The following is a 22,327-nucleotide window of genomic DNA, read 5'->3' as shown; positions in this document are numbered from 1 at the left end:
AGCGGATTTTTTATTTTATTAAATAAAATAAATATAATATTTATCGAAATAAATATTTTTTTTCAATATTTACCGAATTAAATTCTCTTACCATAGCTCATTTACACTGTAAACGAGATATTTTTTCACGTATCTCGTTTACAGTGTAAACGAGATATGATAAGTAAGACGGACACGTGCATATCTCGTTTACAGTGTAAAATATCTTGTTTACACTGTAAACGATATATATATATAACAAATGTTCAGGTTCTATAAAAGGATGTGTAACCCTTGGTATTCTTCACACACATTTCATTTCCTTCTTCTGTCTCTTATTTCTCTGAAAAACATAGCTGAATGGCCAGTAACAATCCATTCATAGTTGTGCTTCTTTATCCCAATTGTCGCATAAGGAATGGCGACAATGGGGTGACATTTGAGTGTCAGGATCCGATATTGTTTCGCACTCAGCGTGTGGAGACGTTGTCGGATTTGAAGAGTTTGATATTGAGCAAGCTCGGTGGGACACAAGGGAGCGAAATCGGAAGGGTGGCGTATAGGTTGCTGGCACCCATGGGAAATGGAGTTTTCCGGTTTCGACTATTCCGACTTCACGGAGACGAGCATATGCGACTAATGTTCGACATTCATGGGAGAATCATCTATGAACAGGTAATGGAGCTGGCTGCCGAGGTGGGTCACGGCGGTAGTGGGTCGTCCGTACAGAAAACCTACGTGCAGGACGACCGACCTCTCGCACCACTTCCCATTCATGTCGCGATTCTGGAGCATGAGGCAGAGAAGGGTGAGGAGGATTCGGACGAGGATTACGTGGCGGACAGTGCGGACAGTGAGTCTTTCGATGGTGGCGATGAGGATGAGTTTGTGCCGGAGACACCTAACACATTGAAGGAGAGCATATACGGTTCGTTAAGTAACATACCAGAATATTTGACAAAATAATTTAACTCAAATACATAAAAAGACATTTCTCACCTCGCAGCCACCAGATACTGGTAGACGCCTCTATCTGATGGACACCATTGGGGAAATCTCTGATAGATCCAGGACATCAACAACGGAGTGCAGCCAGCGATATCCGTAATGCCTCGTTGAGCTGCCAAAGATAGGGATTGATACATCCAGGCCAGCACAGCCGAGCCCCACGAAAACACTCTACACTCCGCAAAGTCCCGGAGCAGCGGTAGCCAACGAAGGTGCACCAGATTGTTGGACTTGTCGGTCATCAGATACCCTCCGATTAGTAACATGATATAACACCTGGCGTACTGTCGGAGGGTCTCGAGATCGTCTGTCTAGGGCATCTGGTGGACACGATCCCGTAGCCAAACAAGCTTCAGGGTGAACAGCCGAGCCCCACGAAACACTCTACACTCTGCAAAGTCCCGGAGCAGCGGTAGCCAACGAAGGTGCACCAGATTGTTGGACTTGTCGGTCATCAGATATCCTCCGATTAGTAACATGATATAACACCTGGCGTACTGTCGGAGGGTCTCGGGATCATCTGTCTGGGGCATCTGGTGGACACGATCCCGTAGCTAAACAAGCTTCAGGGTGAACAACTCCTTCCTCTGAGCCGCCTGCTGTGCTGTCACGGGAGGCCTGGAGCCGAGTAGCTGCTCCACCAACGCCGAGGTCTCCGTATGGTACCACTGAGCAAAGTCACGAAGACACCCCCCGACGAGGTTACCGTGTGCGCGTAGGCCCAGGTGGTACACCACGTCCTGTAGAGTGATAGTGACCTCACCCCACGGGAGATGAAACGTGTGCGTCTTTGGACACCATCGCTCCACCCGTGCCGAAATGAAGGAATTGTCAAAAGTAAAATCCCTCAACGGTACGGTGTCGCCGAATCCGGCCTCAGCCAGATACGAGATGATGGTGTCTGGTGGAGGTAAAGTATGGCTCACTCGTCGGGGCAACAGGAGGCGAGGCCTCTGAATAATAACAAACAGAAATAAAATTTAAATTATATAAAATTAATTATAACTTATAAATTATTTGTTTAACATTTTAAAAAATTAATTTTACTTTCGGTAATATTTATCTTTCAAAAGTCTTAGGAATAATTATTTCTGTTATTACTGTTTTTACAAATTAAACAATATAATACAACAAAATAAAATCTTAAATATCTAATAAAATAAAATATCAAAATTTATTAACGGGTTACAGTGTCATACACACTATTCTAATGGCATTAAATTTATAACTACTAACAACATAGCAATAACAACATTCCAAACTAATAATATTTATGTCATACCAACCTAGCACAAGCGGATAGAGTTCTAATTTAAGCCTACAAACCTAACTCCTAACACATACACCAACGTTCCAGATCTTCATCACTACTCTAACAATGGCAACATCATTAAACTTAACAACCATAACGAAACTAACCTCGAAGTCGGCCGCCCTGGCATAATGTGTCGTCTCGTTCAACCTGTTTATGTCCCCGTCGTTTCCCACTTGGCGCGCCATCACCGTTTGGGTCAAAGGTATAGTCAGAAAGAGTTAAAAGAAGGGAGAAAGATGTTGACAAAGTCAAACTGGGGCCCCGAAGTCTGCTGTAAATGACTTCTATATATAGGCGCGAATGGCCCATATCTCGTTTACAGTGTAAATGAGATATACACATTGTCATCTCGTTTACACTGTAAACGAAATATGACATGGGAAATTTAATTTGGTAAATTGTTTAAAAATTATTTATTTTGGTACATATTACATTTATTTTATTTAATAAAATAAAAAATCCTTAAGTTAGCAAGGTAATAACATGTTAAGTTTTACATATCTCCTTTTACTTTCCTTTTCTCTTATTGTGTGTGACGGAATTTTATATTTCAGGAAACTCTAATACTAGGAAAAAAATAATACAGCTCAAATTTATCTTATTTAAAGATAAATTTTGATTGTTGACTAATTTTTTTTGTTATAAAAAAATATTTTTGTATAAATTGATACGAGATTCGTGTTACTATGGTACAAAGAGTTTAAGAAAGAAACGATGAATTATTTAGAAAAGTATTATTTTTGTTATTCATATTTTTCATCTGTGATTACAAGGTTCTTACCAATATATAGAGCAAGAGTACACTAAGAGTACACTAAGAGTACACTCGTTATGGAATAATATCCTAATAAATTACATTGATTTTTTTTTCTAATTCTCTTTGATATTTTTCTGATTTTGTTCCCTAATTATGATATTCTAATACTCCCCTCAAGGTGAATAGTGGGATCACCAATACTCAGCTTGGTTAGAACTTTAGGAAGGGTTTGTCTTGAAACTGCTTTAGTAAGAATATCAGCCAGCTGATCTTCTGATCTCACAAATGGAAGCTCAATAATGTCATTCTCAATTTTTTCTTTGATAACGTGTCAATCTACCTCAACATGTTTTGTTCTATCATGTTGTACGGGATTCTCTGAAATGCTGATTGCGGCTTTGTTGTCACATTTCAACTGGCTTGGCAATTGTGGTGGAAACCCAATCTCAGTCATCAATTTTCTTATCCACAATACTTCAGTTATGCCTTTAACGATCCCTCAAAATTTTTCCTCTACGCTTGAAAGAGCTACAACTTCCTAATTCTTGCTTTTCCAAGTTACCAGGTTGCCTCCAACAAGTGTAAAGTAATTAACTGTTGATCTTCTATCATTTGGGTTGCCCGCCCAATCTGCGTCAGTGTATGCCTCAACCTTCAAATGGCCATTCCTTTTAAAAATGATTCCACTTCCTGGAGTTCCCGTCAAATATCGAACTATCCTCATGGCAGCTTCCATATGATCTTCTTGTGGCTTATATGAGCGGATAATTTATACACTTTTCGGCATTATTTTTAGTATGTTTTTAGTATATTTTAGTTAGTTTTTATTATGTTTTTATTAGTTTTTATTCAAAAATCAAATTCCTGGACTTCACTATGAGTTTGTGTGTTTTTCTGTGATTTCAGGTATTTTCTGGCTGAAATTAAGGGACCTGAGCAAAAATCTGATTCAGAGGCTGAAAAAGGACTGCAGATGTTGTTGGATTCTGACTCTCCTGCACTCGAAATGGATTTTCTCGAGTTACAGAAGCCCAATTGGCGCGCTCTCGATTGCATTGGAAAGTAAACATCCTGGGCTTTCCAGCAATATATAATAGTCCTTACTTTGCCCAAGTTTTGATGACGCAAATTAGCGTTTAAACGCCAACTTTCTCCCCTATTCTGGCGTTAAACGCCAAAACTGGCATAAAAGCTGGAGTTAAACTCCCAAACTGGTACAAAAGCTGGTGTTTAACTCTAAGAAAAGTCTCTACATGTGAAACCTTCAATGCTCAGTCCAAGCACATACCAAGTGGGCCCCGGAAGTAGATTTTTACACTAACTATCTTAGCTTACTCATTTTCTGTAACCCTAGGTCACTGGTTTATTATAAAAACTACTTTTAGTGATTCATTTTGTACCTCATGACACTTTACACGTTTCATTTTTGTATCTTCTATGGCATGAGTCTCTAAACTCCATGGTTGGGGGTGAGGAGCTCTGCTGTGTTTCAATGAATTAATGCAATTACTACTGTTTCTCATTCAATCACGCTTGTTTCTATTCTAAAATATTCATTCGCACTTCAACATGATGAATGTGATGATCCGTGACACTCATCACCATTCTTAACCTATGAACGCGTACCTGACAACCACTTCCGTTCTACCTTAGATTGAATGTATATCTCTTGGGTACCTGGTTCACGAGTTTGTCTGCTTCTCCTGACAACAGAGCATTCAAATCCGTGAGATCAGAGTCTTCGTGGTATAAGCTAGAATCAATTGGCAGCAATTCTGAGATTCGAAAAGTCTAAACCTTGTCTGTGGTATTCCGAGTAGGATCTGAGAAGGGATGACTATGATGAGCTTCAAACTCATGAATGCTGGGCGCAGTGACAGTGTGCAAAAGGATCAATGGATCCTATTCCAACATTAGTGAGAACCGACAGATGATTAGCCATGTACATGGACCCTTTTCACTGAGAGGACGGCTGGTAGCCATTGATAACGGTGATCCACCAACATACAGCTTGCCATGTAAGGAGACCTGCGTGCGTGAAGAAGAAGACAGTAGGAAAGCAGAAATTCAGAAGACAGAGCATCTCCAAAACCTCAACCTGTTCTCCATTACTGCATAACAAGTATTTATTTCATGTTATTTTACTTTTTACAATTAAAACTAAGAATCATTACTGATATCTTGACTAAGAATTACAAGATAACCATAGCTTGCTTCAAGCCAACAATCTCCTTGGGATCGACCCTTACTTACGTAAGGTATTACTTGGACGACCCAGTGCACTTGCTGGTTAGTTGTGCGAAATTGCAAAAGTGTGATTGTGATTTCGTGCACCAAGTTTTTGGCGCCGTTGCCGGGGATTTTTCGAGTTTGAACAACTGACGGTTTATTTTGTTGCTTAGATTAGGAAAAATTTATCTTTTTGGTTTAGAGTCTTCTATTATTGTTTCTGGTTTAAAAAATTTTAAAATTCTTATTTTCTTTTTCTAATTTATTTTCGAAAATTTCCTTTAAAACCAATAACTTCATAATTTAGTCTTCTGTTTGAGTTTTGTTCCATATTTTAAGTTCGGTGCAATTGCATAGTATTATTTTTCTTTCAATTTTCGAATCATTAGTGTCCTTTGTGCTTCTATTTTATTAAAAATTTTTAAAAATTTGTTCTTGGTGTTCATCTTGATCTTCAAAGTGTTCTTGGTGTTCATCTTAACATTCAAAGTGTTATTGTTTATTTTCTCTATTTTGATCTAAAAATTCTAAGTTTGGTGTCATTTTATTATTTTTCTCTTTTCCTCATTAAATTTAAAAATATCTTTTCTTTTTTATTTTAATTGATTTTCGAATTCTAACTTTAAAAATTCAGATTTTTATTTTAAAACTTCTTATTTTATCTTATCTTAGTTTGGGATTCCAAAATTCAAATCTTTTTCAAAAATCATATCCAAAGTTTTTCAAATCTTCTTAATTAAGTAACTATTTTGGCTTTCGAATTCATTTTTTTCTTTTTCTTTTTTTTTTAAAATTTATATTTTAATTTCTAATTATTTTATTTTATCTTATTTTTCTTTATTATTCGTTTTGTTTTTAACTAAATAAAATAAAAAATAAAAATATATTTTATTTGCAATTCACATCAATTCCCTTTTCTCCATCATGGACCTAAGTGGAAATGAGCAGTCCAGAAGGACTCTAGGGTCATATGCTAATCCCATTACTGCTGCATATAGGAGTAGCATCTGTATACCTCCCATCAGAGCAAGCAGTTTTGAGCTAAATCCTCAGCTCATTGTCATGGTGCAGCAAAATTGTCAGTATTCCAGTCTTCCACAGGAAGAACCTACTAAGTTTCTGGCACAGTTCTTGCAAATTACTGACACAGTACGTGACAAGGAAGTAGATCAGGATGTCTATAGATTATTACTATTTCCATTTGCTGTAAAGGATCAAGCTAAAAGGTGGTTAAATAACCAACCCACAGCAAGCATAAGAACATGAAAACAGTTATCAGACAAATTCCTGAATCAAATTTTCCCTCTAAAGAGGATGACACAGCTAAAGCTGGACATCCAGGGCTTTAAACAAGAGGATAATGAATCCCTTTATACTGCCTGGGAGAGGTACAGAGGTATGCTGAGAAAATGTCCCTCCGAAATATTTTCAGAGTGGGTGCAGCTAGACATCTTCTATTACGGGCTTACAGAAAGAGCCCAGATGTCTCTAAACCACTCAACTGGTGGATCTATACATATGAGAAAGATGATTGAAGAGGCTCAAGAGCTCATAGATACGGTTGATAAAAATCAACATCTGTACTCAAGCAGTGAGTCCTCCATAAAAGAAGAGGCTAGGGCAGTATCTACTGATCCTAATCCTCAAGAACAAATTGTTGAACTTAATCAGCAAATGATCCTTATGACAAAACAATTAGCAGAATTTAAAGAGATGCTCCAAGACACTAAAAATGCTAACAAGAATATAGAAGCACAATTGAATCAGACAAGACAGCAGCTATCTAAACAGATAACAGAAGAATGCCAAGCTGTTCAACTAAGGAGTGGAAGACATTGAATAATTCAGCTCAAAGTAGCAGAAAGCCAAGAAAGGAACAACTGACAGAGGATGACCAAACCACTGCCCAAAATCCCTCTGAGGACAGCAAGAGCCCAGAGAGGAATAATTCTGGCGTTCAAACGCCAGAAAAGGGTGAAAAATTGGTGTCAAACTCCCAGTGGAGGCCCACTTCTGGCGTTCAAACGCCAGAAAAGGGAGAAACGTTGGCGTTAAACACCCATTCCTTGCCCAGTTATGGCGTTCAAACACCAGAAAAAGGTGGAAAATTGGCGTTAAACGCCCATCCAACCTCTACTTCTGGTGTTCAAACGCCAATGAGGGATCAGACACTTGCAAGTGCTGATTGTAACCCTCCTAAGAAGGCTTCCATAACCACCTCTATAGAAAATAAACCTGCAGCAACTAAGGTTGAGGAATACAAAGCCAAGATGCCTTATCCTCAGAAACTCCGCCAAGCGGAACAGGATAAATAATTTGCCCGCTTTGCAGACTACCTCAGGACTCTTGAAATAAAGATCCTGTTTGCAGAGAAACTTGAGCAAATACCCTCTTATGCTAAGTTCATGAAAGAGATCTTAAGTCATAAGAAGGATTGGAGAGAAACTGAAAAAGTTTTTCTCACTGAAGAATGCAGTGCAGTCATTCTGAAAAGCTTACCAGAGAAGCTTAAAGATCCAGGAAGCTTTATGATACCATGCACATTAGAGGGTGCTTGTACCAAGATAGCTCTATATGACCTTGGGGCAAGTATCAACCTAATACCTGCATCCACTATCAGAAAGCTTGGCTTGACTGAATAAGTCAAACCAACCCGAATATGCCTCCAACTTGCTGATGGCTCCATTAAATATCCATTAGGCATAATTGAGGACATGATTGTCAAGGTTGGGCCATTTGCCTTTCCCACTGATTTTATAGTGCTGGAAATGGAAGAGCACAAGAGTGCAACTCTCATTCTAGGAAGACCTTTCCTAGCAACTGGACGAACTCTCATTGATGTACAAAAAGGGGAAGTGACCCTAAGAGTCAATGAGGATGAGTTCAAGTTAAATGCTGTCAAAGCTATGCAGCATCTAGCCATATCAAATGACTGCATGAGCGCTGATATTATTGACTCTTTGGTAGAAGAGATCAATATGACTAAGAGTCTCGAATCAGAGCTAGAGGACATCTTTAAAGATGTTCAGCCTGATCTGGAGGAACCAGAGAAAACAGAAGAACCTCTGAAAACTCCTCAGGAAGAGGACAAGCCTCCTAAACCCGAGCTCAAACCACTACAACCATTCCTGAAATATGCATTTCTGGGAGAGGGTGACACTTTTTCAGTGATCATAAGCTCTGCTTTAAATCCACAGGAAGAGAAAGCACTAATTCAAGTGCTAAGGACACACAAGACAGCTCTTGGGTGGTCCATAAGTGATCTCAAGGGCATTAGCCCAGCAAGATGCATGCACAAGATCCTATTGGAGGATGATGCTAAGCCAGTGGTTCAACCACAGAGGCGGCTAAATCCAGCCATGAAGGAGGTGGTGCAGAAAGAGGTCACTAAGTTACTAGAGGCTGGGATTATTTATCCTATTTCTGATAGCCCCTATGTGAGCCCTGTCCAAGTTGTCCCCAAAAAGAGAGGCATGACAGTGGTTCATAACAAGAAGAATGAACTGGTTCCTACAAGAACAGTTACAGGGTGGCGTATGTGTATTGATTACAGAAGGCTCAATACAGCCACCAGGAAGGATCACTTTCCTTTACCATTCATAAACCAGATGTTAGAGAGACTAGCAGGTCATGAATATTACTGCTTTTTGGATGGCTATTCAGGTTACAATCAAATTACAGTAGATCCTCAGGACCAAGAGAAAACAGCATTCACATGTCCTTCTGGAGTGTTTGCCTACAGAAGGATGCCTTTTGGTCTGTGCAATGCACCTGCAACCTTTCAGAGGTGCATGCTCTCTATCTTCTCTGATATGGTAGAAAAATTTTTGGAAGTCTTCATGGACAAATTCTCAGTATTTGGAGACTCATTCAGCTCCTGCCTTGACCATTTAGCACTTGTTCTGAAAAGGTGCCAAGATACCAACCTAGTTTTAAACTGGGAAAAATGTCACTTTATGGTGACTGAAGGAATTGTCCTTGGGCATAAAATTTCAAACAAGGGAATAGAAGTGGATCAATCTAAAGTAGAGCTCATTGAAAAATTACCACCACCTGCCAATGTTAAGGCAATCAGAAGCTTTCTGGGGCATGCATGATTCTATAGGAGGTTTATAAAGGATTTTTCAAAAATTGCAAAACCTCTAAGCAATCTGCTAGTTGCTGACACGCCATTTGTGTTTGACATAGAGTGTCTGCAGGCATTTGAAACTCTGAAAGCTAAGCTGGTCACAGCCCCAGTCATTTCTGCACCAGGCTGGACATTACCATTTGAATTAATGTGTGATGCCAGTGACCATGCTATTGGTGCAGTATTAGGACAGCGGCACAACAAGCTTCTGCACGTCATTTACTATGCAAGCCGTGTTCTAAATGACGCACAGAAGAATTACACAACCACAGAGAAAGAGCTGCTTGCAGTGGTTTATGCCATTGACAAGTTTAGATCCTATTTTGTAGGATCAAAAGTAATTGTGTATACTAACCATGCTGCTCTTAAATATATACTCACAAAGCAGGATTCAAAACCCAGGCTCATAAGATGGGTGTTGGTTCTGCAAGAGTTTGATATAGAAATAAGAGACCGAAAAGGGATAGAGAACCAAGTAACTGATCACCTGTCCTGGATAGAACCAGTAGCTGGGGCATCCCTCCCTCCTACTGAGATCTCTGAGACCTTTCCGGATGAGAAACTCTTCGTCATTCAAGAAGCACCATGGTTTGCAGACATTGCAAATTATAAAGCTGTGAGGTTCATACCCAAGGAGTACAGCAGGCAGTAAACAAAAAAACTAATTTCTGATGCAAAGTACTACTTCTGGGATGAACCATATCTCTTTAAGAGATGTACATATGGAATTATCCGCAGATGCATGCCTAGAGAAGAGGCACAGAAGATCCTATGGCATTACCATGGATCACAGTATGGAGGACATTTTGGAGGTGAGCGAACAGCCACTAAGGTCCTCCAATGTGGCTTCTACTGGCCTACTCTCTATAGAGATTCCCGAGAGTTTGTGCGTAACTGTGACAGTTGCCAGAGAGCTGGTAACTTGCCTCATGGTTATGCCATGCGTCAACAAGGGATCTTAGAGATTGAGTTGTTTGATGTATGGGGTATTGACTTCATGGGTCCTTTTCCACCATCATACTCAAACACTTACATTCTGGTGGCAGTAGACTACGTATCTAAATGGGTAGAAGCAATTGCCACACCTACTAATGATACTAAGACAGTGCTGAAGTTCCTCCAGAAGCATATCTTCAGCAGATTTGGTGTCCCCAGAGTACTAATCAGTGACGGGGGCACTCATTTCTACAATAAACAGCTTTACTCTGCTATGGTCCGATATGGAATTAGCCACAAAGTAGCAACTCCATATCATCCACAGACAAATGGGCAAGCTGAAGTCTCTAATAGAGAACTAAAAAGAATCCTGGAACGGACTGTAATTGCCCGTAGAAGGGATTGGGCAAAAAGCTTGGATGATGCTCTGTGGGCATACAGAACAGCATTCAAGACTCCTATAGGAACCTCTCCATACCAGCTTGTGTATGGCAAGGCCTGTCATCTGCTCGTGAAACTGGAACATAAGGCCTACTAGGCAACCAGATTCCGAAACCTGGATGCTAAGTTAGCTGGAGAGAAAAGATTACTCCAGCTAAATGAGCTAGAGGAATTCAGACTCAATGCTTTTGAAAATACAAAAATTTATAAGGAAAAAGTAAAAAGGTGGCATGACAAGAAACTGTCATCCAGAGTCATTGAGCCAGGATAGAAGGTTCTGCTGTTTAACTCTAGGCTCAGATTATTCCCCGGGAAATTAAAATCCCAGTGGAGGGGACCATATGTGATTACAAGTGTGTCACCATATGGATATGTTGAGCTTCAGGATATTGACTCTAACAAAAAGTTCATTGTTAATGGACAGAGAATCAAACATTATCTTGAAAGCAATTTTGAGCAAGAATGCTCAAAACTGATACTAGACTAAAGCTCAGTAAAGGTCCAGCTAAAGACAATAAAGAAGCACTTGCTAGGAGGCAACCCAGCCATTAGCAAGTTATTTTTTATTTAAATAATATTTATAGGAGTTTGATATAAATTTTCTTCAAGGTTAATCATCAAATTGTAGGAATTCACAGAGTTACAGAAGGATTCAGCGCAAAAAGCAGAGAAAAGGAGCTCACTGGCAAGAAAACGCCAGTAAGGGGTATTTTGGGCGTTAAACGCCAGAATGGGTACCATTCTGGGCGTTTAATGCCAGAATTGCAGCATCCTGGGCGTTCAGAAAAACGCCCAGTGACAAAAGATTTCTGGCGTTTAACGCCAGCCAGGTAAACGCCAGCCAGGGTACTTGGCTGGGCGTTAAACGCCCACAATGGCCAATATATGGGTGTTAAACTCCAGAATGGATACCATTCTGGGCATTTAACGCCAGAAAGGCAGGGGGAGAAGATTTTGTTTTCCACTTCAAAATTTTTCAAACTTTCATATTTTGATTCATAATTTTTTGCATAAACATGTTACAAATTTTCATCATTCACCTTCAATTTTCAAAAATTCAATAATTTTCTAAATTCCTTTTCAATTTTCTGTCAAATCCTTTCCAAATCTTCTTCAAAAACTCAATTATCTTCTCAATTTCTTTCCAAATCTTTTCCAAGTTATCATAGCATCTTTTAATTCTTAAATGCATCAACAAATTTTCAGATTTAACTCCTTTATATCTTTTCCATTTTAAAAATCTCATATTTTTCATATCATGATTCTATTTTTTTCACAAATCATATCTTTATGTCATATCTTTTTTTCAAATTTTCGAAATCCCTCCCTTCCACTTATAAATACACATTCGGCCGTCCCCATCTCTCCACCATTTGAATTTGACTCTCCTCCTATCTCTCTCATTTCCTTTCTTTTGCTTGAGGGCAAGCAAATCTCTAAGTTTGGTGTGTTTTTCTGTGATCACCGAGCTAAGACTCATTAAGATCATGGCTCCTAAGGGAAAATAAACCAATTCAAGAGGCAAGAAAGAGAATACTCCAAAGAGTCTTTGGAATCAAGAGAGGTTCTTAACCAAAGAACATGCAGACCATTACCACAAAATAATGGGTCTGAGGTCAGTGATCCTGGAAGTTAAATTCGATCTGAAAGAAGAAAAATATCCGGAGATCCAAGAGCATATTCGAAACAGAGGCTGGGAAATTCTAGCTAATCCTGAGACAAAGGAGGGGAGAAACATGGTTCATGAATTCTACTCAAATCTGTGGCTGATAGATAAGCAGAGAATAATTGGAACCGCCTTTCATACCTTTCGAACTATGGTCAGAGAGAGGATTATTTACTTCCACTTGGACAAAATAAGAGAGGTCTTCAAACTGCCTCAACTACAAGATGATCCAGAATCCTTTAATAGAAGAATGGTGAGAGTAGATAAGGGGTTGGACCAAGTTCTAGAGGACATATGCCTCCCTGGAACTAAGTGGATAACCAACTCAAAAGGTGTCCCAAACCAACTCAAGAGAGGAGATCTCAAACCATTCGTAAGGGCTGGTTGGACTTCATTGGGCGTTCTATACTACCCACTCGCAATCGTTCTGAGGTCACTGTCAAAAGAGCAGTGATGATTCATTGTATTATGCTGGAAAATGAAGTGGAGATTCATCATATGATTTCTTGTGAGATTTACACAATTGCAAATAAGAACTCCACTGAAGCCAAATTGGCTTACCCAAGCTTAATCTCTCTGCTGTGCAAAGATGTTGGGGTGAAGATGGGAGTAGATGAGTTCATCCCAGTCGAGTACCCAATCACCAAGAAGTCAATGGAAGGACAACAAGTGCAAGATAACTCCATCAAATGGAGGGCGCAGAAGTTCTTCCCAGAAATCCCTCAAATTGACTATTGGACCTGCCTAGAAGCATCTGTCACTAAGCTTCAAGAAGCTATGGAGCAACTCAAGGAAGAACAGAAAAATCAAAATAGCATACTCTGCAAGCTGCTTAAGGAACAAGAAAAGCAAGGGCGCGAGCTACAGGAGCTAAAGCGCCAGAAGCTCTCCCTTGAGGGACTAGACACCCCACAGATTGAAGGAGCATCCATTCCCCAAAACAAAGGTTGTTGAGTCCCAACTCTGTGATAACTTTTATCATTAGAAATCTATTTTAAGAGTCATTTATTTTTATATTGTTAATTCCCTTTTTTTATTATTGGTCTGCTTTTATGTTTATTCTATGTCTAATTTCTTTATGATTAATAAAATTTAGAGTCTATGCCTTAAAGTTATGAATGTCCCATAAATCCTTCACCTTTCTTAAATGAAAAATGTGTCTAAATACAAAAGAACAAGAAGTACATGAATTTTAACTTTTATCTTGAAATTAGTTTAATTATTTTGATGTGGTGGTAATATTTCTTGTCTTCTGAATGAATGCTTGAACAGTGCATATTTTTTATAGTGAAGTTTGTGAATGTTAAATTTTTTGGGTCTTGAAAGAATGATGGAAAAAGAGAAATGTTATTGATGATCTAAAAAATCATAAAATTGATTCTTGAAACAAGAAAAAGCAGTGAATAACAAAGCTTGCGAGAAAAAAAAAGAGAGGGTGGCGAAAATTAAAAGAAAAAGAAAGAAAAAGAAAAAGCAAGCAGAAAAAGCCAATAGCCCTTTAAACCAAAATGCAAGGGTAAAAAGGATCCAAGGCTTTGAGCATTAATGGATAGGAGGGCTCAAATAAATAAAATCCTGGCCTAAGTGGCTAAATCAAGCTGTCCCTAACCATGTGCTTGTGGCATGAAGGTCTAAGTGAAAAGCTTGAGACTGAGTGGTTAAAATCGTGATCCAAAGCAAAAAGAGTGTGCTTAAGAACTCTGGACACCTCTAATTGGGGACTTTAGCAAGGCTAAGTCACAATCTGAAAAGGTTCACCTAGTTATGTGTCTGTGGCATTTATGTATCCGGTGGTAATATTGGAAAACAAAGTGCTTAGGGCCACGGCCAAGACTCATAAAGTAGCTGTGTTCAAGAATCAACATGCTAAACTAGGAGAATCAATAACACTATCTTAATTCTGAATTCATATAGATGTCAATCATTCTGAACTTCAAAAGAAAAAGTGAGATGCCAAGACTGTTCAGAAGCAAAAAGCTACAAGCCCCGCTCATCTAATTTGAACTAAGCTTCATTGATATTATGGGATTTATAGTATATTCTCTTCTTTTTGTCCTATTTTGTTTTCAGTTGCTTGGGGACAAGCAACAATTTTAGTTTGGTGTTGTGATGAGCGGATCATTTATACGCTTTTTGGCATTGTTTTTAGTATGTTTTTAGTATATTTTAGTTAGTTTTTATTATATTTTTATTAGTTTTTATTCAAAAATCACATTCCTGGACTTCACTATGATTTTGTGTGTTTTTCTGTGATTTCAGGTATTTTCTGGCTGAAATTAAGGGACCTGAGCAAAAATCTGATTCAGAGGCTGAAAAAGGACTGCAGATGCTGTTGGATTCTGACCCTCCTGTACTCGAAATGGATTTTCTCAAGTTATAGAAGCCCAATTGGCGCGCTCTCAATTGCGTTGGAAAGTAGACATTCTGGGCTTTCCAGAAATATATAATAGTACATACTTTACCCGAGTTTTGATGACGCAAACTGGCGTTTAAACACCAACTTTCTCCCCTATTTTGGCGTTAAACGCCAGAACTGGCATAAAAGCTGGAGTTAAACGCCCAAACTGGCACAAAAGCTGGCGTTTAACTCCAAGAAAAGTCTCTACATGTGAAAGCTTCAATACTCAGTCCAAGCACACACCAAGTGGGCCCCGGAAGTGGATTTTTACACTAACTATCTTAGCTTACTCATTTTCTGTAACCCTAGGTCACTGGTTTATTATAAAAACTACTTTTAGTGATTTATTTTGTACCTCATGACACTTTACACGTTTCATTTTTGTATCTTCTATGACACGAGTCTCTAAACTCCATGGTTGGGGGTAAGGAGCTCTGCTGTGTTTTGATGGATTAATGCAATTACTACTGTTTCTCATTCAATCACGCTTGTTTCTATTCTAAGATATTCATTCGCACTTCAACATGATGAATGTGATGATCCATGACACTCATCACCATTCTCAACCTATGAACACGTTCCTGACAACCACTTCCGTTATACCTTAGATTGAATGTATATCTCTTGGGTACCTGGTTCACGAGTTTGTCTGCTTCTCCTGACAACAGAGCATTCAAATCCGTGAGATTAGAGTCTTCGTGGTATAAGCTAGAATCAATTGGCAGCATTCCTGAGATCCGAAAAGTCTAAACCTTGTCTGTGGTATTCCGAGTAGGATCCAAGAAGGGATGACTGTGACGAGCTTCAAACTCATGAATGCTGGGCGCAGTGACAGTGTGCAAAAGGATCAATGGATCTTATTCCAACATTAGTGAGAACCGACAGATGATTAGCCATGTACATGGACCCTTTTCACTGAGAGGACGGCTGGTAGCCATTGATAATGGTGATCCACCAACATACAGCTTGCCATGGAAGGTGACCTGCGTGCATGAAGAAGAAGACAGTAGAAAAGCAGAAATTCAGAAGACAGAGCATCTCCAAAACCTCAACCTGTTCTCCATTACTGCATAACAAGTATTTATTTCATGTTCTTTTACTTTTTACAATTAAAACTAAGAATCATTACTGATATCCTGACTAAGAATTACAAGATAACCATAGCTTGCTTCAAGCCGACAATCTCCGTGGGATCGACCCTTACTCACGTAAGGTATTACTTGGATGACCCAGTGCACTTGCTGGTTAGTTGTGCGGAATTACAAAAGTGTGATTGTGATTTCGTGCACCACTTATGCATAAACTGACTTACTATTCCCATAGCATAAGCTATGTCAGGCTGAATATGTGATAAGTAAATTAGTTTTCCAACCAGTTGCTGGTACCTTTCCTTATCTGCTAGGGTGGCACCTTCTACTATCTTCAACTTGTGATTAACTTGCATGGGCGTATCTATTGATTTGCAATCCACCATTCCTGTTTCTGCCAGAAGGTCCAAAATGTACTTTCTTTGGGAGATAAAGATTCCTTTGCTGGATCGTAAAACCTCTATTCCTAAGAAATATTTTAGTCTTCCCAAATCCTTCATTTCGAAGTCTGTAAATAGGTTCCTTCGTAATTTTTCAATTTCTTCAGCATCACTTCCCGTTATGATCATGTCATCCACGTAGATTGTTAGGCAAGTGATTAAATCTCCCCGTTTTTTCAAAAAAAGGGTATGATCAGAGTTACTTTGCTTGTACCCTTACCTTTTCATGACATTTGTAAATCTTCCAAACTAGGCACGTGGAGATTGTTTAAGCCCATAAAGAGTCTTCTTTAACCAGCAAACTTCATGTTTTCTAAATCCCGTTGAGAAACCTGGAGGAGCTTCCATGTACACTTCTTCTTTCAACTCTCCATGCAATAAAGCATTTTTGATGTCAAATTGATGGAGTGGCCAATCTTCATTTGCTGCTATTGAAAACAACATCCTGATAGTATTAATCTTTGCAACCGGTGAAAAAGTTTCAGTGTAGCCGATACCATAGGTCTGTGTATAACCTTTGGCCACCAACCTTGTCTTGTACCATTCAATAGTGCCATCTGCTTTGTGTTTAATGGTGAAAACCCATTTGCACCTGACTGGATTTTTTTCTTTCAGTAGGATACACTTCTCTCAAGTTTCATTCTTCTCTAGAGCTTCCATTTCTGTATTCATGGCTTTTTGCCATTCAACTTTCTCATTAGCTTCTCGGACAGTTCTTGAAATGTCTTCTGTTAAGAGTTTGGTGGAAAAAGCCTTTGCAACATCTGCTATTCCTTCTCTAAACACTCTTATCGGGTACGGGGAACATGTTCTGGTGAGTACCGATCAGGAGGCATCCCTCTGTTTCTTCTTGGAGGAAGAATAAAGGTATTGGGCTCTGGTTCTTCATGTTCTAGTTCTATACTATTATTGTTAGTGGTCTCATTAAAAACAGGGAGTACATTATCAGATTGACAATTACTTACCTCTTGTCTGACATTCTCAAAAGGACTCTCACTAGTTGTATGTACTGAGTTGTTTTCTACGTTGAGTGAAGTATGCTCGGTGACTCCATCTACTTGCTCTGTTTGAACAGTTTCCGGGCAACAAAGTTTATTTAGCCAACTTGGTGGTTCATTATTGTTCTCCCCCTAAATACCATGTTGGCGGCTGAAGTAAAATTCGGATTCTAAAAAATCACAATCCATGGTCACATGAATACGACGAGTGATTGGATTGTAGCACCTATACCCCTTTTGGTGTGTAGCATACCCAACGAAAACACATTTTTCTGCACAAGGATTAAGTTTGGTTATATTGACTTTAGGGATATGGACAAAGACGAAACATCCAAATACTCGAGGTGGTAAGGTTAGAATAGGTGGGATTGCAGTCTGAGTAGCCAAGACTTGTAAGGGTATTTTGTGGTAGAGAACTTGGGTAGGTAGGTGATTTAGTAAGTAGGCAGAGGTCGCTATAGCTTCAGGCCAAAAAGTTTTTGGAACTTGTGCATTAAAAAGTATGGCTCGGGTCATCTCAAGTAACTTACGATTTCGTCGCTCAGCCACACCATTTTGTTGGGGTGTATTTGGGCAGGAAGTTTGATGGATAAGACCATTTTTCATAAAAAAATCGTGCATTGATTGGTTTATAAATTCCCCACCATTATCTGAGCGAAGTACTTGGATTTTCTTGTTGAGTTGAGTTTGAATCATTTGGTAGAAAGCAAAGAACTTATCAAGTACTTCAGATTTGTGTTTTAAAAAATATACCCAAGTCATGCGAGAGAAATCGTCCACAAATAACACAAAATATTAAAAATTATTATGGGAAATAATGGCTGGGCCCCATACATCAGAGTGTATTAGAGAAAAAATGGAATTGACTCTAGTGTTGGTTGGAGGAAAAGAAACTCTGTGATTTTTTGCACGAATACAAGTTTCACATTTGAGGGGTTCAGTACTACTTGTAAAAAGACTAGAAAATAGAAACTTGAGGTACCAAATGAAGGATGTCTGAGACGCCTGTGCCATAACCAAAGTTGCCTAGTAACCATTCCGTGAGCAAGCATGGCATGACCCTGGTGTGCTACTTCATCAACGCAGTAAAGGCCTTCTCGCTCAGTACCACGCCCAATGATCTCCTTCGTAAGAATGTCCTGTAAAAGACAAAAGGTAGAGTACATGAGTACCACACGATTTAGTTCCTTTGTTACTTGGCTAATAGACAATAATTTTAATGATAGTGAAGGGATATAGAGACAATTTTTTAATTTCAATTTTTCTGAAAAAGTAATAGAGCCTCCTCCTTTAACATCAATTAATTCTCCACTAGCTGTTTCAATATGGGCTTTTGAGGGTATAGTCAAGCTGTTAAAATTATGGAGGTCATGAGTCATAGTATCGGTAGCCCCATAATCGAAAATCTATTCATTTGATTTTGGGTCTCCCCTTTATATTAAGTCAGCCCAGGAGTTCAGTAGTCCTTGCCCTTACCGCCACTGCTGCCTTGCCATCGTGACTTGCTTCCGCTCTTCTGGCCTCGCCACCGCTGCTAGTGACCTCTGGGATGCTAGCGGCGGCTCCCTTACTCTGATTTCTTGATGACTGGGGATTGTTTTTCTACCAATCTGGGTAACCCACAATCTTAGAGCAATTTTCTTTTATGTGTTTCTTCTTTCTTCTTCCACCAATTACTTTTTTCATCAGAGTTGCCCATAATGGATAATTATATCCATTTAGTTTGAAACCAATTAACAAATTGTCAGAATTAGTTTGTGATGATTGCATGCCAAAACTATTGCATAGCATATTTGCAATTTGTAATGTCAATTCGTCAGAATTTTGAGTCCCTAGAACCTAACTCTGCTCTGATACCAGGTTACCATGGTACAAAGAGTTTAGGAAAGAAACAAAGAATTATTTAGAAAAGTATTATCTTTATTATTCATATTTTTCATCTGTGATTACAAGGTTCTTACCAATATATAGACCAAAAGTACACTAAGAGTAAGCTCGTTATGGAATAATATCCTAATAAATTACATTGATTTTTTTTTCTAATTCTCTTTGATATTTTCCTGATTTTGTTCCCTAATTATGATATTCTAATAATTCGGTCACCAAAATATCCTTATCATCAAAAGGAACAACTCTTTCCTTTCATCAATACCTAAAACTACCCGTGCTCAAGGAGTATGAGACATTGTTGACTTGTTGTGAACAACTTCAAAGAACCAAAAATGTCCAGGAATGATGATTCATCAAGACCTAACTAGACGATGATATCATTGAAAAGATCGAAGATAAAACCACTGGCTAAAAAGCATGGGACACTTTAAAATATGGAAAAGTATAGGAAACCAAGTGTGTAACTAGCCAAGAATTGAACAACTCAATTAATTATAATTATTAATAATTAATTTTAAATTTTTTAAATTCAAAATTTAAATAATTAGAAACTGATTAAGTAAACCTAATTAAAAACTATAAAAATTTTCTCCATCTCTTCTATATTAACCTGCACACCCCAACAACAACACACACATATTCTCTCTCTCACCGTCAGGTGCTCTCCACCCTTGCCCTCACGCAAGACGACCTCAAGAAGTTCGCCGCCGATAAAATCATCGAGTACGTCAAGTCCGGCATGGTCTTCGGCAATGAGTTATCTGTGGCTCTCCCTTAGCGGCGCCACCATTGCCATTCCTATCTTACCTGTATTCATCATATTGAAGGCGGTGACTTCCGAAGACCAACTCATTTTTGGACCTTCCAATTCCTCAAAAGAAATAAGTAACATCATATACCCCATACCCGTGGCATGGATCAATTATTCATCGGGTGGTTTCCTGTCCCTTCAACTCACTCCATCCAGCTCCGGCAACATTCCTGGCCAATTCACCAACAAATTCGGTGGGATCTTCTTCACCAGATTTCTGTCGGCCAAAAATGCTGGTTTGGTTGTCTAAACCTAGATAGAGTCGGCACTGACGATTTTCCCGTTGAGGCGCTTGGTGAGCTCAAGAGCGAGGTGGCTCTTGCCGATTGTTCAAGGAAGAAGGAGTGATAGAACACGGGTTTATGAAAAATTGTAAAAATATATAAAAAAATATCTATTTAATATAAAAAAACTTCCTAATGCTTAAGAAAAAAAATGTCCAGCTATAGGATTTAAAAAAACCCATATAATTCTTAAAAAAATAGAAATATCCCCATCTATAATATAAAAAATTTGAAAAATACATTAAAAAACATCTATTTAGTATGAAAAAAAAACATCATAATGCTTAGCAGAAGAAACATCCATATATATTAACTTACCTTTATTAAAATGGACTTAGAAATTTAATCTATTAAAAAGTTGGCAAAAATTGGCTGCACCTTAGTTGGTTCCTAGCGGTATTCAAGATAATATTAAAGAAGGAATTGAAAAGTTAAAAAAGATACGTATGCAAACTCTAATGCCGGCCGAATTTGAGAGTCTTCAATAGAAAATAATTTTACCATGTGAAAAAAGTGAAATAGATTTTCTCTCTGTTTGTAGATCGACCTGGATGTTCTTATCTTTACATTTGTAACACGTCACTCATGAGTCAGTCATACGTAGGTGACAACCAACGGTACGATATTATTCTACACATTAAACTTGCAATACCCTAAAGTATCTAATATATTAATTAGTAAAATATAAATAGGAGCTTGTATAACTAATCTCAATCTAAGTAAAATAACAACAATATCACGATTTATAATTTTAAAATAGGTAATAGTCAATGTGTGTTGAAAACTGTAGATATTCTTGTTGCGAGTCCCTTTTGACTAAACTTAACCACAAATGGATTAAATTATAAGAGTATATGAAATAACTTTGTTATAAATCTAGTAAGTGATAAAATAAATAAGACCTATATTACAATCAAGTGAATCTAATTCGAGTAGATCTTTTCAATTTTTTTAATTGTTTAGTAAAATATATTTTTTAATTTCATTTTTTTTAGATAAATCTAAAAATAGAAGAAACTTTTTCTTTTGTCATACATATATACATACATACATTTCATATTTCAATTATTACAAGGTAATCAACAATTATTACAACTCAAACAACTATATCTATTGTCATGAATAAAATGAATTAATTCTCAAAGTGATCCCTAAACTTGTAATAGAGCCTCGAACTCGTCCGTGAACTTAAAATTTCTCCAAATTTATCCTTGAACTTAACAACGATCGTCTCTTAGATATTTTCTGGCGATAGATTGATGACGTAGTTGGATGGAGATCACGCTGAATTTGTAAATGTTGTTGTTTCCTTTTTGGCCCCAAATACAACTGAAACAATGTCGTTTTAAGTATTGAGAGAGGTTTAATGCATTGGTGTTACTGTGCCTCTGCCTCTCATGAAGTCTCTTCTTGTTCTCCTAATCCTTGCAGCTACCTCGCAGGTGCCGGTGCCGCCACTACAACAACAACAACAATTTCTCAACATAGAATTCTTGGCTCGAATTGACACTACAACTCTCTCACAGTTGGAGTTTCATGTCCTGTGTTTTTTCTATCTCTCCGCCTTTGATCTCCATCCCACCCATTATCACCTTGTCACCCCCAAAATTGATCCCTCTCTCATCAATGAGAGCACCAGACCTCGCCGCTAGACATACTTCCATCCCCCTCCTCCCTCCCAAGTCCTTTCTCACCGGCCGCCAATACTGTGTTGCTGGCCTCCTCTCTGTCGTTAAGCTACCTTCTCTCCTTTTCGATGACCTTGGAAATGTCGAGAACCATGTGATGATCGATTATCTAAAACAGTTTATTAGGGAAGATCCAAAATTTGACAGTTTGCTCTGCCTTCTTCCACTTTCGTGCTGGTCGACTACCACGGGGTGGTGCTGTCGAGGGGAGGGGAGAGCTTGCTATGGTGAAATTTGGGAGAAGAAGAGGAAGAGAGGGCGGAAGCTAAA

At 38.5% G+C, this 22,327-nt stretch overlaps 1 protein-coding gene across 1 annotated transcript; it reads right to left on the bottom strand.

Moving 5' to 3' along the window:
* Nucleotides 16,636–21,955, bottom strand: LOC107607104. The gene is made up of 5 exons (XM_016309088.1): nucleotides 21,894–21,955; nucleotides 21,751–21,826; nucleotides 18,367–18,523; nucleotides 17,209–17,449; nucleotides 16,636–16,978 (listed from the first exon to the last, which is right to left on the bottom strand). The coding sequence occupies exons 1-5, from the start codon at nucleotides 21,953–21,955 to the stop codon at nucleotides 16,636–16,638; spliced, it is 879 nt and encodes a 292-aa protein (XP_016164574.1).

This window comes from Arachis ipaensis, chromosome B07 (genome assembly GCF_000816755.2).
Source record: "Arachis ipaensis cultivar K30076 chromosome B07, Araip1.1, whole genome shotgun sequence".
NCBI classification, from domain to species: Eukaryota; Viridiplantae; Streptophyta; class Magnoliopsida; order Fabales; family Fabaceae; genus Arachis; species Arachis ipaensis.
The sequence above is the reverse complement of the archived record's forward strand: the minus strand, read 5'-3'. Positions and strand labels throughout refer to the sequence as shown.

Bases quoted from the DNA above. Each gene is read 5' to 3' on its own strand.
- LOC107607104 (XM_016309088.1), bottom strand. From the start codon at position 21,955: ATGGGTGGGATGGAGATCAAAGGCGGAGAGATAGAAAAAACACAGGAC. The intron at 21,827-21,893 runs GTGAGAGAGTTG...TTGTTGTTGTAG, and splicing joins CAGGACATGAAACTCCAACT to TGGCGGCACCGGCACCTGCG. The intron at 18,524-21,750 runs GTAACACCAATG...TGTCTTTTACAG, and splicing joins TCATGAGAGGCAGAGGCACA to GACATTCTTACGAAGGAGAT.